The 17,349-nt window shown below is 53.4% G+C and overlaps 1 protein-coding gene across 1 annotated transcript; it reads right to left on the bottom strand.

The window, feature by feature from the left end:
- Positions 1-418: 418 nt before the first annotated feature.
- EFHD1 (EF-hand domain family member D1) lies at positions 419-16,616 on the bottom strand. Its single transcript, XM_055723741.1, has 4 exons — positions 16,242-16,616; positions 8,416-8,563; positions 3,199-3,333; positions 419-2,094 (listed from the first exon to the last, which is right to left on the bottom strand). Exons 1-4 carry the CDS (start codon positions 16,535-16,537, stop codon positions 1,960-1,962), a joined length of 714 nt encoding a protein of 237 aa, XP_055579716.1. The 5' UTR covers positions 16,538-16,616; the 3' UTR covers positions 419-1,959.
- Positions 16,617-17,349: the final 733 nt, after the last annotated feature.

The following is a 17,349-nucleotide window of genomic DNA, read 5'->3' as shown; positions in this document are numbered from 1 at the left end:
TTAGCAGATCAGCAGTAGAAACAAGATGCTTGGACACATTTTCAGATTTTTTTTAACTCCCTTCTATAAAGGCAGAAAGAGGAAATGCAAAGGGAAATGTAGCTGAAGCAACCTGCTCGGCTCCCAGCTGGGGCACTACTAGGGCCAAGACAGCGGCTATTTTAAGACAAGGGAAGGCTGGCAGCCTTCAGATGTCAACATTTAGCAGTGGACAGCGTTTCAAATATTTGCACAGCCACGTCCCTTTCTGAGGAACTGCTAACATCAGGGCTTTTTACACCAGAACTGCTGTACAGAAGGGGAAGTGCTATCAAGAAGGGACTGAACACTTCCCTCATCCAAGTCATGATGCAGAGCTTTGGGGATCAGTACTGTTTGTGAACAAACTCAGGGACCTAAAATAAACCACAGGTAAGACTGGAGATAATGCTTTATTTGTACATTTCAGCAACAGGAGAAATAACTGAAGATGAAATTATCTGCTTTGTTGTAAAGTATAAAAACATTTAATTATAAATATTTAGCTAAAAAAGCGTGATTTATAAAATATAATCTGTGAAGGTATATATACACAGTTTAATTGTTTAGCAATTCTTTCACCTGACATTAGAGTAGAGGTTTTTCTATTTATTATTCCACACTCACAGTTTAGTGCTCACAGTTTAAGAAGCAAAACAGAAAAGTGAAAAGACAGCTGGCAAGTTTCTTTCTGGAAGGAAAAAAAAATATGCACAAACTGGGGCAATGGCAGAGGCAGAATTTGAGCAGATCCATGTTTCAAGAGAGGTCTCTGAGGGAACACCGCTCCCCTGCCATGACCTACAGCATACATACGCAGACAAGCAGTGGACATTTTAACATTTGTGGGCAAGTTTCCTGTGTTTGCAGAAGAAAATGGCTAATAATATAATGCAAGCTCTCTGAATTCAGTTCAGCTGAATTCAGTGGTCACCTCGCAGCTCTTCCCTTCTTGAGCAGGGACTGCTCAGTATGCTGGGCTGGTATTATCTGTCATGGCTCTAACAAAAATCAAACAATGTCACCTTCGTGATTCAGGATATAAGCAAATTTCCAAATAGAAAACCCCAGTGTGCCATCCAATTGCATTGTCCAGCTGGCAATACCCCTTAAAAACAGATACAGCTGCTAAGGCTGGAAAATACAGTGAAACAATACTGTAGACTAAATGTGATGGAATGTGAAAGACAACACATGGTCAAACAATTCAGTTTTCTATTTCTCATTTAAGAGAGTCAGCTTCCTACCTTCAAAGTCTTAGGAAATCTCGCCTTTTATTGAAAGGTTTGTTACTATGGCACTTCAGAGAAGAAAAACTGAAAGACTCTCCAATATGCTGGATGGCAGAAAATGCTACAGGAAATTGTAATTAATTTGATCCATGTCCCTAGTAACTATCTTTCTCTCTTCACAGTGTTCTTACAGTGCCTGTGGCACAGGGCTTTGAAGAAGAGGAAAAGGGATAACCAAAGATGCATGACAACACCAAACAGCAGTATAAACATACAGGAAGTCAAGGTGTACTTTGTACATCCTGATTTACACAAGACATCACTACTTGCCTGTAAGCAAGTAATGAATTAATATGGGGTTAAGAGAAAAAGAATGTATAGAAAAGAAGGAAAGAATGAAGTAGGTGAACATGACACTTGACAGTGCTCACCCATGATTTGCTACCTGCTGTTTCTGCTTCAGGGTGATGTGCTCCTGACAGTCCAGAGCAAACAGCACATACACAGCTCTTATGATCCACATCATTATGAATGCATAGTAAATGCAAGAGTTGTGCCCTTAGAAACTCAGGAGGATCTTCAGGAGAGGAAGGCTAGCAAAGCTGTAACAAGTTTTAGGCAGGATCCAGGCAGTTCTCTCCAGGTAAAGCCCTGATCTGGGAAACGTACCAAGTCATGTGCAATCTTGGAGTGTATATTGGCTGGTTGGTTACTGGGTAAATGCAGACTTTAACTCCCTGAAAGCTGCTCGACGGTGTTTCCTTTCCTCCTCTTCCCGCTTTCGCTCATCCTGCTCAGCTTTTATCTCTGCTTCAAACTTACTGGCTGAAGAGAGAGCTTGAACCTTTGTGAGAGAGAAAATAAGTGTCAAGCCTTGCATCAGAGGGAGAGCCAGAGCCTGAACTACTCCCAGATGAGCAACACAGAACTGCTTGCTACACCTCACAGTGCTTGCTGGGAAGCTCTGTCAGGATGGTTTAAGTATTAATTACACTGCAGTGCTTGGTTATTTACACCCAATACCTGTTAGCTTGCTTGACTTTAACATCAACAAAAGAAAGGTCATTTACTAATAAGTCACTAACAAGTGACCAAAACAATGCCATCAGTACCAGGTCACATACATTCTTTCTGTAAGCAGGCAGCATAGCATAAGTTGTGAGTATACAGTGGGAGAAACTACTGCAAAAAACAGTTCTGAATCACAGCCAGATCCGAGAACATCATACTATACCACGGATAATCTGCAGATCAAAGAGACATTGTTTATTTGCTGGCTATTTTTCCAGCTTTCATCTCAGTACATCTGCTGTGCAATAGCCGTGTTATGCTCTTGGGAAAAAACTTCTTATATAAACAAGCAGGATTATTTTCTCTCCAAGAGAGCTTTCAAAAAGGGTGCTTTGTCAGCTCCGAATGGTGAAACGCTCTTTCTGCCAACCCCAGGACCCTGCAGAACAATTCTGATTCCAAAGGTTACAGAGAGCTGCTCAAGAAAGAGATGTCTGAAATCCTATACTCCAAAACACTCTATTCACCACTGAACTCTAAGTGTTCTGGTTCAGGGAGGTTTTGCAAAATGGGAAACTCTGTCCCTATTGCATTAGTTTCCAGGACATTTTTGTCTTTAAAAGCGGTCAGCCAGCTAGTCCCATGGGACTCCCAGCCACAGGGACACAGATCAGCCAGTCAGCTCTAGCAGGGTAAGGCTCAGAGTAGAGATGGTAAATTAAACTGTTCTAGTATAGACTGACCTGTAGATGAAGGCTGTAGCTGGAGTCCAACAAAGTTTGAAGGGAAAAGCTATGGCTGAGGGGCATGAAATATACATCCTTTTAGCTACAGAGAAATCTGGCATTATCTTCTGTTGAAAAGCAAGCAGGGTTGTTTCTCTGTGGCAATTAAGGCCTGTGTGCAGAGCTTTTCATGTGTCTGTGCCACACCATACCTTAGCTTCAAAGAAGTTCTTGGCTCCTTTGACTCCCTCAATGGACACATCTATCTCCGAGAGCTTCGCAAGAGTCAACAGGCCACTGTCCTCCTCAAGTTCCCCAGCTGCAGCTTTATGGAAAATCAGCAGAAACTAGCAAGACAAGAGAGGAAACATTCAAGTTCTTCACTGAGCCTCGAAAAACATAAAATAAAAACAGCACAGACACTCACCTGGAGGGGGCTGGAACTTACATTTCTGAGCAAAAGAAACCATGTCTATATAAATGAAGTGATACCACGGAACTTATGTTCCGGTGCCCTGGCTCCAGTATACAGCCCTGTTAGACTAAAAGAGGTCAGAATCTCATAGGAAAGGGGGTTTCCTACAGAGCAGACCACTGGTAAAGCATAGCTCCTACTAAGCCTGGGCTGCTCCATGGCCAGCAGAAGGAGGCCACCTCTCCACCTGCCTAGTACAACTGTATGGTGGGCTCAGATATACCTCTTTATGTCCCCACACCCTAATGGTGTATTATAAGCTCCCCACCAGCTTCCCCAGTGTCCTGGGGACTCACATCACATCCCATGACAATGAAAGCAGGGCAAAGAGACCCTAGCTCACACCTGAACCAAGACACTAGTGCACTCCAGTTAGAGAAAGCAGCAGCCCAGGTGTGTACATGCCTTTGTGATAGAGTGGCTGAACAAGTGTCCACAGAGCTGCTTGTTTTGAAACCTTTGTCCTGCACTGGACCATAGACATTTAACTAATCCAGACTCACTACAGCAAAGCGCGTATTGGCAAATGAATTGCAAAGAGAAACAAACAGAAAGAGATGTATTACGCTCCAGGAAAACAGACTTTTCTTCTTTTTACAGAAGGGACACAATCTGCCACTTAAAAATAAAGACCTCTGCATCACCTTCCACCTGCGAACCAAACTCCAGTTTAAGATGTGGATGCTCTATGTGGATTTGAGAGGTCCCATAACTCCCTGCTCTTCTTGGCCGCTCCAGGAGCTGTCTCAGTGCTTGGAACAGCACAGAAAGAACAGAGACAGGGACAAGTCACCTGAATACAAAAGGAGCAAAAGCAACAAAGCTGTGCCACTGCATCACTTCAGGGCACAGGGCTGCGCATACCATGTAGGGTGGGCCTGAAATCCATTTGCACAGGAACATCAAGTATCTCTAGCGCTGTGCTCTTCAGGCTCCCAGGCTTGAGACTGCTTCTTCCTCCGAAGAGCCCAAGTTGTCCCGGAGGAGGGCAGCAGAGTCCCAGCATCCATGCAGAGCCAGCCCCTAAAGCGCTCGACTGCTTCAAGTTCCTGCCAGAAGCTGGTGGAAATGCAAGCGTTTGGGAAGGCCTCCCATGGGGAAGGGTGTGGAGATGACAGCAGCGCTGGCTGCCCTCTCGCAGAGGCAGCGTCACCCGGCATTGCTTCATGCAACAGCCTTGTACCCCGTGTGCGCTCAGCACAGAGCAGCCACAAAGCAAGCTGTGCTTGGGGAGGGAACTTTTCCCCCTCCAAACACATGTAAGAAATTAAATGATGCTCTACTGAACGGGCAGAACATCCTGCTCAGAAAGGAACCAAATAGTCCCCAAGACATCCTCTCCCTCTGCTCAGATCCACTGGGCTCAGGCTAGTTCCTCTCCTCCTCCACCTCCAGGCAGAGGACTGGCAGCCAGGCTGGCATTAGTCATGGTTCCTCCTTACAGTTTCTGCTCCACCCGGCAAGTCCCACTTCCTGGCATCGGAAAAGGGCAGCGGAGGTAGCACAATCCTGAGGTCTGGTACAGCTGTTGCCTGGGGAGGGACTGGAAACACCCAGTCAGAGTACAAGTGCACATGAATCATGCTGAAACTAGGGGATGGGGCAGCAGTCCTCCAGTGGAATACAGACTGCTGTGGCCACAAAGGGTGGGCTGAGCTAAAAGAAACCAGAGACTGAGTCACCAGCTGGAGCAGACACTGCATAATGTCAGCCCCAAGGACCCAGCTAGGCAGACTAGGGGCATCATGCTGGTTTCCACAGGAGCTCAGGAGCAGTCCTTCCTCAAGTCAGCACACAGCCTGCAGCTGGCCTCGCCAGTTATTTGCCCTCAAGGCATCGGTCCTTACTAACTAGCAAACAGCAGCAATCTGCATTCAGATGCCATTCCTAGCCTGTCTCACACCCTTGCTGGGCCCCGGACACATCACATGCAGCTAAGCCTCAAAAAACTATCAACAAAGAAGCAAAAGTGAATAATGGTGGTACCTTTAAAAGCAGTGCTTTCAAGGAGGGCAACATGACACATCCTTTCCATTCCACTAACCTTAAAAGAGATAAGAGGTGTATCTGCTCTCACATCTTTCATGATCCAAGATCTGTCCCACAGTGCCAGGTCTCAGAGCAGTGCTGCAGTTATGCAGCCCCACCAGGCACCATGCTGGCCTCTGGGATGTGAGGAAAGGTAGAGGATTGACCACCAGCAGCAGCCTTGCAAACAGCTTGCCAAAAAAGCAGTGCAACCCAAGGCTGTGGTTTGCACCAACTCTGCTAGCAAACACGTGATGTGGGTCAGCATTTAAGCTGGTGTGGGTGCAGGGGACAGTGGGTGGATTTTTGCAGGTTCTAGACAGCAGCTATAATTACACATTACTATTATAGCAATTAACTCTGGTTTCCTGTGGTAATGACGGAAGCAGACAGTCAAAGGTGTTTTTCCCCCCACATACACAGTACCTAATAGTTTTAAGCCTAAATTTCTTTGCTCGAGTCACAGAGTCTAGTGCAGTTAATTGTTGATGTATTGATGGACACTTCAAAGGTCAACGGTTGAAGGCAGCTTTCCTAACAGGGCCAGCAGTTCAGCAGCAGCAAGTCAGAGCCATTACAAGCCTGCTATCCTGGCAACAGTCTACCTGGGATGGGAGGACAAGACACTACTTAAAGTAGCAGCAAAAGGTGACCTGCTGCAAGTGAAAGAGGTCCTTACCAATTGTCTGGCCAGGCAGGTACATCAGGACTCTGGAGAGACAGGCAATAGCCCTCCAGTGCTCAAGCTACACTCTGCTGAGTTTGGATACTCATTTAAACCAGCATTTCTCCTTGTGTTGTCAGTGCCCCGAGTCAGCTTCTTCACCCTCTATATAGTTCTTTGTCACCACCAACAGGAAGCAGAGTGGGACATGGCTACGGCCTGGTTCAGGCCTCCTCACCCACCAGGAAACCTACCTCCCTGCCAGTCCTCTGTCCAAACACAGCAGCTGGACACAGGGCATCTGCAACGAGGCAAGAAGCATCCTGCTCCTCTCTACCACAGGAAGCTTTGGGTACATGCCAAAGCTGCTATGTAATTTGTCCCCAGACCTCTGCCAATGATGCTCCCTCATTCCAACCCATGTGCCACTCAAGCTTGCATTTGCTTGACCATTGTTTTGCATCTGGCAAGAAGCTACAACAGCACCAGCTGCTGCATGCCACATGCCAAGGGCTGGCAGCACAGGCAGCCCATGCCAGCTGACAGGCGGCTGTGCTCCAAACAGGTGGCAACAGAAGAGGAGCTGCTCCGCCACTTGTGCCATGCCACTGATGCCAGGACACCACAGCATCTTCCAGAGCCTTGAGGATAAATGCAAAGAGGGCTCCTGCAGCAAGCCCAGAGGCTGCCCCCAGCTCTTCACCCAGGGTGAAAGGTGGCCCAGGAGGCATGCAGAGAGACAGAGGGCTCCTCCAGCCCACACAGCAATTTGGCAATCCCATTCTGTCCTGGGGCCAAGGGCACGGCGCTCTTCCTGCTCTGCTGGATTCTTTGCTACCCCCCAGTTCACCTCTGACCAGCACGTGTCCTTCCCTGCCCAAAGAATCTGCCAGCTTAGGGCTTTGCTGGTGTGAACAGACAGACTCTCGCTTCCCAGATTTGCAAATCTTTCCCCCTCTCTAATTGCTGGGCCCCATAACCCAACAGTCTTTGGTCTCAGTCTTCTATTGCTGCCCTCTTGCAGTGAAAGAAATGCAACAAAACCCTTGGGAGATGGTGTGAGGTGTGACACGCCAGCACTGAGAGATAGCGCAGCAGCTCTATGAGCTGCCAGCCACTCCTCACACCCCAACTGGCCCAAGCTGGTCATGAGCCCTGTCTGTTCATCCTCCCTCAGGCGCTGTCGAAGGTCTTGGCACTGCCAAAACGAAGAACTCTATGTCCTGAGCTGTGGAGAGCTCTGCACCTTGTCTCCACAACCAAACCCCCACCCTGGAGGAGGCATGGTGAGAGCACAGCCCCTGCAGAAACAAGGGAGCCCAGCTGCTGGGAGCCCGTTGCAGCTATCCCCTGGGCCAGGAGAAAGCAGGACAGCAGCACAGCTGTCACAACCGGTGCAGAACACGAGCAGCACTGGCCCTCCTGTTGCCTAAGGGGCTGTCAATTCAGAAAGGCACATGCAACACATACTTCTGACTGACACAGGAATCAAAACCTAGAACAAGATGATGCAACAGGAGGGTTTCTTACCTGGGCTACCCCTTCCTGCTGAGATGAGTTGGGTACCCTTGAGCTCACTGCTCAGATTCCCTCTTCCTCTATCCAGCAGCCACTCCTGGCCTGCCCATGCTGCTCAAAGCGGTCTCAGCACAGCAGTGGCAGACAGACCTGTTCACTGGGTGTCCCTGCTGAGCCAGCATGCAGTACCAAACTGCTGCATCACCACGTTTATTCCTTGCTGCAGGGAAGTGACCACCCCTCATGAAGCTTGCCATGGCTGGTCACTGTGTGACACAGAGGGCCCCAATACAACCAGGAAAAGGAAGCCTCCTGTGCCCCAATGAGACCAGCTGCTCCAAGTCAAGACACTGCCCTGCACCTGAAATGAGGCCTGAACCACTGTACCACAAGAGCCCAACAACAAAACCTTGTGACTGAAGGGGCATGCCACCTCCAGCTATGGCAGGGAGCTCTGTCAGCACTCCCAGGCAGCTACAGCAGGGCTCAAATGTGCTCCCAAAGCAAGCAGGGAGGTTGAAGAGCTTTGGCATCAGGTAACATTTACTGGCATGTGAAGATGGGTGTTGACAGCGCTCCGCACCTTGAGCTCCCCATGGCATCGGGAAGCTCACCTGCTTCTCCACTGCACCCGCAGCTGGAGAAACACAGAGGGGACAGGACTACATACACAGCACAGGGCCTGGCTGCCTCCTCCCTCTGCCCCACAGCCACATCCCCCTCTGCTCCTGCAGCCACCCTCACCTCACGGAAGCTGAGCTTCCCGTCAAAGTCTTCATCCACCTCCTTGATCATGTTCTTCAGCCCCAGGTGTGTCTGCGGGGCTCCCAGCTTTTCCATCATCAGCTTCAGCTCCATCAGGTCAATGTACCCATCCCGTCCTGAGTCATACCTGTGGGGTGCAAAGGGCAGGGGGTCAGCCTCCATCGTCCCCCATATCCATCTTCTCAGAAGAGGAACCGTGCAAATGGATAAAGTCACAGGGTGGTTCAAAGCTCAGAGGAGAGGGGAAGCTGCATGACATGGCCAGTGCTGAGATAATATTAAGCTCAAGGAAGTAGCTGGCAGCTTTCAGAGCTGTCTCAGAGAGAGAAGTGCTCAGGAGAGCTCAGACCAAACCACCCACACAGAAGGAGCACAGAGGAACTCAGCTTGTCTCAGTGGGACTTCCATCTCACCCACTTGTGTCTCCACAAAGGTTGCTCACGTACAGCTTACACCATATACCAGTGCAGTGAGGCAAAGGCATGCCAGAGCCAGCTGCTGCCAGGTCTTCTGCTCTTTTTGTGGAGTAACAAGGAGCAGAGACCAACCAGAACCTCCCAGCAGAAAGCAGCTAGCTATCTTTGCAGGCAAAACACACCCCCTCTAGCTGTTAAGATCTGTCCTCTCCAAAATGGTTTTGTACTACACAAGCACCTCAGCTTCAGGGCAGCTGTTTATCCAGTGTCCCCAGGCAAAGCAGAAAGGTAGTCCTGGCAGAACACAGCAATCCTAGCTGGTGCCATGGATGGATCACAGGGCCAGGCTGGCAGAGGAAACCAGTGCCCACCTCTAAGAGCAAGGCTGGAGTGGGACCACACCCCTAATGGAGCACAAAGGACTGCAAGGACTCTGCAGGAGGAGAGAGCACCTGTGCAAGGGGCACAGTGCTTTAGGGATGGGGAGGCAGCCACCTGCCATGCTCAGCCTGGGAGCATGCACCAATTCATCCTGACATCTGCTGCAGGTGTGAGTAAAGCATCCGGCCCACCCAGCAACCAGCGCTTCACACACACCAGGGCCATTACTGGGTTTCAAAGTCCAAAGGCCACAGGGATGGGTGCTCTGCTATCAGACAGCCCATCAGCAGCCCTCCCTCATCCTGGTCCTGCCATCGGGGTCCAATACAGAGATGGGGGCTCGCATGGGAGAACAGGGCAGGGTCTGCCAAGCTGGGCTCAGCCCCGATGCAGAGCCTGCCGATGCCCCCTTGCCACCATCTCAACCCCAGAGTTAAATCCTTTCAACCATTCAGAACAGAAGCCCTAGGCACAGCGCTGAAGCTTTCCCATTGGCAGGAGCCTGTCAAATCCTCCCACCCATCATTTTTCATTGACTGTTAGTTCTCTTCCAAAGAAAGGAAGGCTGTAGCCATCCCAGATCGAGACCTGCACAGTTGCGGTTACCCTGGAAGAAAGCCCTTTCCAGCTCAGAAACCTCACAGCCGCAGAGGAAGCTGTGGCAGGGGAAGGCACGAACAAAGCTGCTGGCCTGGAGCTGCTCGCAGGTGTAGGCAGCACAAGGCAGGGCTGCAGCCAAGAGCTCTGCCCCTGCCTTCACAAGCATGGGCACAGGGTACTTTTCCCCCAAACTGGAGTGACCTCCATGGCTTTCCAGAGTCCCACCACCTCTCCAGCCATCTTTTATACTCTCTATGTCTCTGTTTCCAAGTGTCCCAGGCTCAAGAGACCCAAAACGACAGAAGCATCACCACCAGGCTGGCACACAGCCCCAGATACCAATCTGCCTGCATGCTCTGCACCCAGCAAACCCAGGAGCCCACCAGGCCAGACAGTTTTCTGGAAAACTAGGAAAGAAACTTCCATCAGCCCAGAAACCAGGTCACAGACCTGAGACGTCATGCAGAGGAAAGGCAGTGGGTTCATCACAGCAAGGAAGGCATCAGTTAATTAAGGCACACATTCACAACGTTACCCAGCCCAGCTCAGAAACACACTTTCAAGACCTCACAGAAGCATAGTAAGTGCAATATTTAATTGTCAATTTGCTTTTCCTTTAAGTTTGGGAGAAAGGGTGTGGAGCCATTCCTCTGGAGTTAGGTGGCTGGAGAGGCAGTGCCTTTGATCAGATAAAGCAGCAAAGCATATAGTGGCAGGGAGGCACTTGGGGTTAGGGTTTTTTTTTTCCCCCAGAAAGCTCACACTGCCCTTTGGCTGGGTGTGGAAGCACGGTGACACCAAGGTCCCCACCAAGGGCTGCCCATCTGGGGTCAGGCCACTGCCCAGCCCCTCTCAGAACCGCTGGGTAACAGAGATGAAGGCAGGAGGAGGGCACAAACCCAGCCTGCAGCTGCCGTTCTAGTCTCACCCTTCTGGTACAGGCACTACCCACAGGCAAACAGGGGCCCTCAGTGCCTGCCCTGGCACTCAGCCCGGGGCAAATGCACTGCCCCGAAAGGGTTAAGCGTGGGGTACAGCTTCAGTTCTCGTCATCCCTGCAGTGAGGCAGCACAAAGCCAGGATTGTGAGAAATGGGGTCTTGCCAGCAGCGGGCCTCAGTGGCAGAGCGGCAGGCTGTACAGCCACACAATGGGTGTCAAGCACACCAGGCTGGGGTAGAGCTGGCCCAGAGGTGCACCCTGAAATCAGGTTACCAGTCCCTTGCAGTTAGAGACAGACAGACAGAGGGACACTGAAGCCCTTGCAGAGCAACAGCGGCACCCTGCAAACTGCTGCATTCCCTCCCCACCCCCCTTGCCTGCTAAAACAGCCCAAGTATTTTAGGACCTGGGTACAGCCGCTCGGCTGCCACCGAGCAGCGGAGCAGCGCAGGCAGACTATTTAGGGAGAAGCGTATTTATAGGGCATGAGAGACGGCACAATTCATTCCCCATCGCTCCCCCTCAGACGCAGGCACTCGCACAACTAGTCATGACATGGACTGCACTTTGTTGGCCAGCTGATGCTCCTGGCACACCTCACCTCTACCAAACCCGCCCCATCTGCTTTTTGGGAGCTCACTTTCAGGGCCCAAGGTTCCAGCCAGCCCCCAATACTGCTCACACCTGTTTCACTGCCTGCAGAGCAGCCCTGTACTGGTGATGGACACCGGTCAACCCTCACAGGCAGAGCTGGAGGGCACCAAGGCAAGTTTGTCCCCTGAACACATTCCAGTGTCCCAGGGAGCCATCCTGTGCTCCAGGAGTAGCACAGCATGAGTACACAGCACTTGGGTGCCTTGCCAGCACCCCCCCCCCAGCCCCACTGTCCTGCTGTGACACTGGAGCTTTGCTTCCTTCGGGCTCAAAGCTCTCTGGGCTGCAAGCCAAGCCTCACCCCGGCAATGCACAGGCATTACGGACAGAGGGGTTCTCGTGTCAACGGGCAAAGACATCTCACATCACAGGCAGGCAGGCAACTCCAGCAGCAAGTCGGTGCCATGGTGAGTCCCCACCTGTGACGGCTGGGATGCCGCAGGCAGCTACAGGCACCTCGGCCGTTGAGATAAGGCTTCACAGCGCCGCCGCAACAGCGTTCCTGGCAGCAGATAAGACACAGGCAGCGGCTGCCAAAATCTGCTGCAACAAGGATGCGCCCAGATTCCCACGCTGGCTTGCTTCCACCCAGGCTGCAGAGCGTGCCTGGCTGCCGAAGCACTGGGGGAGGAAAGTGGGAGCAGAAACCAGGGGGGATGGAGGGAATACTTGCCAAATAGACTTGCTTAAGAGCAAGAAGTGTGTGACACACAATTACTGCCCAAGTGCAATCATTATACTGGTGTTATGCAGTGTAGCTAGTGGGTTACACCGCAGAAGAGGGATCAGGAAGGGAAGACAAAGGAGATGCCAAGGACTGCATCACCCATACTGACTCTGCAGTCACCTCCCAGCTGCACGAAAAACCCCAAGGAAACAAAAAAGGACAGCTGAATGAGAAATCCCAAATCCTGAAGGATCAAAGAGTGGTTTCTAAACATTCATGCTTCTTCAGAAAGGCTGGAAAGAAAACCTGCCCTCCCTGTATGCATTTGCTGTACCTGAGCTTGCTCCATACACTGTGGGCACATGTGCTTTGATCTGCAGTTCCTGCATGCTGCAACGGCCTAATATAGGCTTTGAAATAAAGCCGTCAGAGTAATGGTGTTGAAGTAGTAATAATCTCCTCTTAAATATTTCAAAACCCTTTCTTAGTACTTTACTCCCTCTGAGCATTGCATTGCACCTTACACAGAGAAGGGTGCTGATCTCCCTGGTATCCAGTGACAGGACCCATGGCAAGGGCTCAAAGCTGCCCCAGGGGAGGATCAAACGGGACATGAGAATGCATTTCTTTACTGAGAAGGTGGTCAGACACTGGAACAGGCTTCCTGGAGAGGTGGTGGATGCCCCATGCCTGTTAGCATTTAAGAAGCATTTGGACAATGCACTAAACATGCTTTGAGTTTTGGGTCAGCCCTGAAGTGGTGAGGCAGTTGGACTAGACAGGTTGTAGGCCACTTCCAACTGAAATTATTCTGTTCTATTGCAGAGAGCTTTGGAAACAACTCCTCCATACCAGGCCGGGGACAGGAACAGGCTCCTCAGCCATGTGCAGCTCCATCCTCCCCAACCTGGGTAGCAGAAGCTTTCCTGCTCTTGGAGGAACATGAAGGCGAGATGAAAGTCTCCTCCAGGAGGATCTCTTCTGTGATGCTGGGCAAGACCCCAAGGCACTGAAACCAGCAGTGCCAAGGCTGGGTGGCCAAGTCCCCACGGGTGTGACTTCCCTGACTGCTGGGACTCTAGAGGCAGCCAGTCATACTGGGAGCACAGCAGTCCTGGATTGAATAGGTCTGCTGCAGCACATCAGAACGTCCCTTTGTACAGGGGCATCTGGCAAGGGGCTCCCAAGTGGCTCCAGGAGGGCAAGGGGACATCACAGCCTCTCCCACTGGCCAGGCACAAAGCACTTGTGAAACATGTGGGCAGCATATGAAATTCCCTAAATACAAATGTAATAGCAAGGCTGGAATTTCTCCACTCCCTCGCACCCTACAGATGAAGCCAGTGGCTGTTTTCTTCCCCCCTACATCCCTTGGAAAAGGTCACTCCTGCCAGGCACAGCCTCACAGCCTGGCTTTCACACCCTCCTCTACCATTTCCCTGGACAAGATGGCACCAATGGGAGCTGTGAGATTCCAGAGCTCCTGAGGGTTCACTTGCAAGACTTGGGGAAGGGAGGTTATCATGGTTACCACAGTCCTCACATACTGTCAGAATAGGCAGCTAATTAGGTCACATTATAATTAGCCTGAGCTGCAGACTTCCTGGTCCCTCTGCCAAAAAAAAACCCTGCCCCAAGAGCTGCCTGCACCCAGCAGCCCCCACGTGCTCCTGCACAGCCCCAGCACCTACAGCAGATACTCACACCCATCTCTGGGGGAACGGGATTGAAATGGGGGGATGCTGCCAAGAGACTTGGACAAGACAGGGAAAAGTGAGCCCACCCAACCATGGCAGCAGGAGCAGGGAGCATCATTTCTGCTTTGGAAGGATGCTCCCGGCACAGACAGCAGCACACAGCACCTGGATGGAGCACTGGATTTCAGTAAGTCCCATGTTCAGACAAGCCTTTTGCTTCCACCCTGGCACAGGGCAGTCACAGCCACCAGCCGCACCATGGGATACGCTGACAGATGCCAGAGCAGCTGCTGTCACCAGCAACTCCCTCTTCCTGACTGGAGCACCTTGACCCAGCCCACACCTTGCCTGGGTCCCACAGGCTCAAGTTTAGTCTGAATTACAGATTTACAAGTTCCACTAAACTGGTAAGAAACACTTCTGAATACCAAGTGTCATAGTGGAAACTTGGCACCCCATGGCAATGAAGATACATACCTGTCTGTCAAAGGCTTATTTTTCACTGTTAGTACGAAAGACCCTGGTTCATGGTGGCCAGGACCAATAAGCCACACAGAGAATAAAAGCCTTAATCACATTAACTCAAGCTCTGACTGACAGGAATTAAGGGCAACATTTCCTCTCCTCATGGAGCACGTGGTGTCAGCCACTACTTGAAGTGGGTTGCACGCAGCAGATGGAGCAAAGACCAGATCCTCTGCCACTGCAAAGGCCAGGTGCCTGTGACAGAGTGAAAACCAGGTTGGGGTTTTCCATCCGCCTGCCCGGGAAGCACAGGGGAGCACACAGCCCAGCTTCTTCCCCTTCTGGCATGACTGGCCAGTGCTCAGCTGCGATAGTCCTCACAGGGCAAGCAATGTTTTCCAGCTACATTGACCAGCTGATTAGCATTCAACTGCAAAGCCTAGGTTTCCCCACTTACAAGGCCAGCGTTTAATGAGCTCATTGTTGAAAAATTCGGCCGCAATTCAGCTCTTCCACTTTTTATTTCCCAAACCACTGCTGTTCCTTACCTTATCGCTATTGAGGCAGTACCACTGCCGGCTCCAGGCTCTCGCCTGGGGCTTTTGGGCACTGCAGCTGCCTGCATTATTTGTCCTCCTGCCCTTACAGCACCACGTCTCAGCCCTCTGCAGAGTGAGATCCCCTTCAACCATTGTCAAGATGGGAGCAGGATCGAGCAGAGCAGCAGTTTCAACTGGACCACCTCCCTTCCCGCGCCCAGCTGCTGACACGATGCTGCCTGTGCAACAAAGAGCTCCAGACCTGAGCTCACAAAAGCCTGTTGCCTAGTATCCCGCAGCAACAGCCCTGGCAAGGGCCAGCAACACACCACAACTACAGGAGCTAGGAGTGTTCAACCAGGGTCTTGGTCTCCTTGCAATAAACCCAGCCTCCAGGGTGCCCAAGGCAGCTTTCAGGTAGCAGGACAAGAACCTAACAAGTTACAAAGCCTGCTGCGGTCACCTCTGTAAGCTAAAGTAGGTCTTTGCACCCTGCTGTGACAGCCCACGTAGCTACTCTGTGGTACTGCATCCTCATGCCTGGCAGCAGCTGATCCCCAGTCCGGTAGCCCTGCCTGCCTGCCCTCTCTCCTTGGGGCCAGGAGAACGGGGTCCCCAGGGGCACAGCGGCTTGTGGTGCTGGGGGGAAACCTTAGTACGGAGAGTGAAAGCTACTTAGGCACAGCCCAACTGCAGGAGGTAGGATGGGGTTTGCAGAGGAGAGATAAGGGCAGGATCATGGCCCCGGGAAGGACCAAGCCTTTCTGCTTACAGTAGCAGCTCCCCGTGTTGCCACCAGCAGCTTGACTTCAATATAAACCCTCCTGCCGGGAGGAGACCCCCAGCGCAGCCCTCCAGAAAGGGAAACCAAGAGCAAGCTGTGCTCGAGCTTTGTTTGAGTGCACGGGAGGGAGCACCGAGCCTAGCAAACGGGACCGTGCAAGGAGCTACAGCACTGCTGGGCAGAGCTGCCGGGGTCTCAGTTGTGGAAGGCAGGTGTGCAGCATCGCTGCGAGGCCCCACGACACAGACCCACCAGGTGCCCCTGGGCATGGGGCAGCAGCGCCTGTACCCTCCCAGCCCCCCGTCCCACCCAGCGTGTCCCCCAAAGCCACATCTCCCGGGTGCCACCGTCCCAAACCCGGGAGGCAGCGCCAGAGCGGCCGCTAAGCGCGGGGCTGAGCTCCGGCCGCGGGTCCCCGGCGAACCCCGAACCCCCCACAGCACAGGGACAATCTGGGGGTTTTGCCACAGGGGACCCCCCCGCCGCAGCCTCCTCCAGCCCGACCGCAAAACCGCGGAGAAATGCGAAGATCGCGCCAAGCGCGGGCAGCCCCTCGCCAGATGCGCCCCGAGGAAAGGCGCAGGGAGGGTCTGCGGGGGAACGGCAGGCAGAGCCCCGGGCCGGGCAGGCGCCCCCCCCCGGCGCCCCTCGCCCCACTCACAGGCGGAACATGCGCTCCATGTCCTTGATCTGCCGGCGGCTGAACTCCTTGAACTCGGTGTAGGGGTTGAAGACGGCGGCCCGCCGGGGCTGCGCCGCCCCCTCGTTGATGTCCTGCCGCCGGCAGAGCTTGGCGCTCAGCTCCGCGCCCGCGCTGGCCGTCAGGCAGCTCCGCTCCGCCTCGTCCCCGGCTCCCGCCTCGCCCTTGGCCGCCACCGCCTCGCCCGCCGCCGCTGCCCCGCTCTCCTCCAGCTGCAGCCGCCGCTGCAGCTTCTGCGCCAGCTCCTCCGAGGCCATGGCCGGCCGCGCACTGCCGCTCCGCTCCGGCCGGGCCCGCCTGCCCCGGCCCGCAACTTTATTCCCTCACTTAGAGGGAGCGGGGCGGGGCGGGGCGGGACGAGGCCGGGATGGGGCCGGCGCTTAAGGAGGCGCGGCGGCACCGTGGGGCCGTGGTGGGTCCTGCACCCCGTACCCCCCCCCCCCGTACCCCCGCAGCCGGGTGTACCCCCGCAGGCTGACCCCCTCACGCGCACACTCTCCCACGCAGGAATCACACACACACCCCGCTCCGGTACACCCGCATAGGTTACCAACCCCCGGTAGGTACCCACTGTCCAAAACGGGAAACCCCCGCCACACTCGGGCGCACGCCCCCGCGGGCAGGGTCCCCCGCGGGCAGCCCCCGCACCCCACGGCAGGGCGCTGTGCCGGCCCCGGGGCGCACAGCCCGTGTATACCCCACAGCCGCTGCGTGGGCTGAGCCGAGCCCCCAGCCCCGCCGGGACCCCCGTGGCCGGGAAGAGCAGCTAGGCCCCCCTGGCACCCCACGGCCTGCCCCACGCCTGCAGGGACGGCGGAGACCAGGCCTGCCCCGCGCCGGGGCGCAGGGACCCCTTAAGCTCTGCTCTACGCCTCCTCTTTCTTATCTCCTTGGGCTAAAATTAACCCGGGACAAAGCTCGGCGCAGCCTGGGCTCCCCCTCCTCCTCCAGAGAGCACGGGAGGCTGGCGGCCCCTTCCCACCACCCCGCCGCCCCTCCCGGGCCAGCGCCACTGCCACTCCTGCTGTCCCCGGGCTCTGCCGGGTTCCCCCCGGGACCCCCCAGCCCG

Source organism: Falco cherrug, chromosome 11, assembly GCF_023634085.1.
Source record: "Falco cherrug isolate bFalChe1 chromosome 11, bFalChe1.pri, whole genome shotgun sequence".
In the NCBI taxonomy this organism is placed as follows: domain Eukaryota; kingdom Metazoa; phylum Chordata; class Aves; order Falconiformes; family Falconidae; genus Falco; species Falco cherrug.
The sequence above is the reverse complement of the archived record's forward strand: the minus strand, read 5'-3'. Positions and strand labels throughout refer to the sequence as shown.

Bases quoted from the DNA above. Each gene is read 5' to 3' on its own strand.
- EFHD1 (XM_055723741.1), bottom strand. From the start codon at position 16,537: ATGGCCTCGGAGGAGCTGGCGCAGAAGCTGCAGCGGCGGCTGCAGCTG. The intron at 8,564-16,241 runs GTGAGTGGGGCG...TGCACCCCACAG, and splicing joins ATGGAGCGCATGTTCCGCCT to GTATGACTCAGGACGGGATG. The intron at 2,095-3,198 runs GTATGGTGTGGC...TCTCTCACAAAG, and splicing joins AGAACTTCTTTGAAGCTAAG to GTTCAAGCTCTCTCTTCAGC.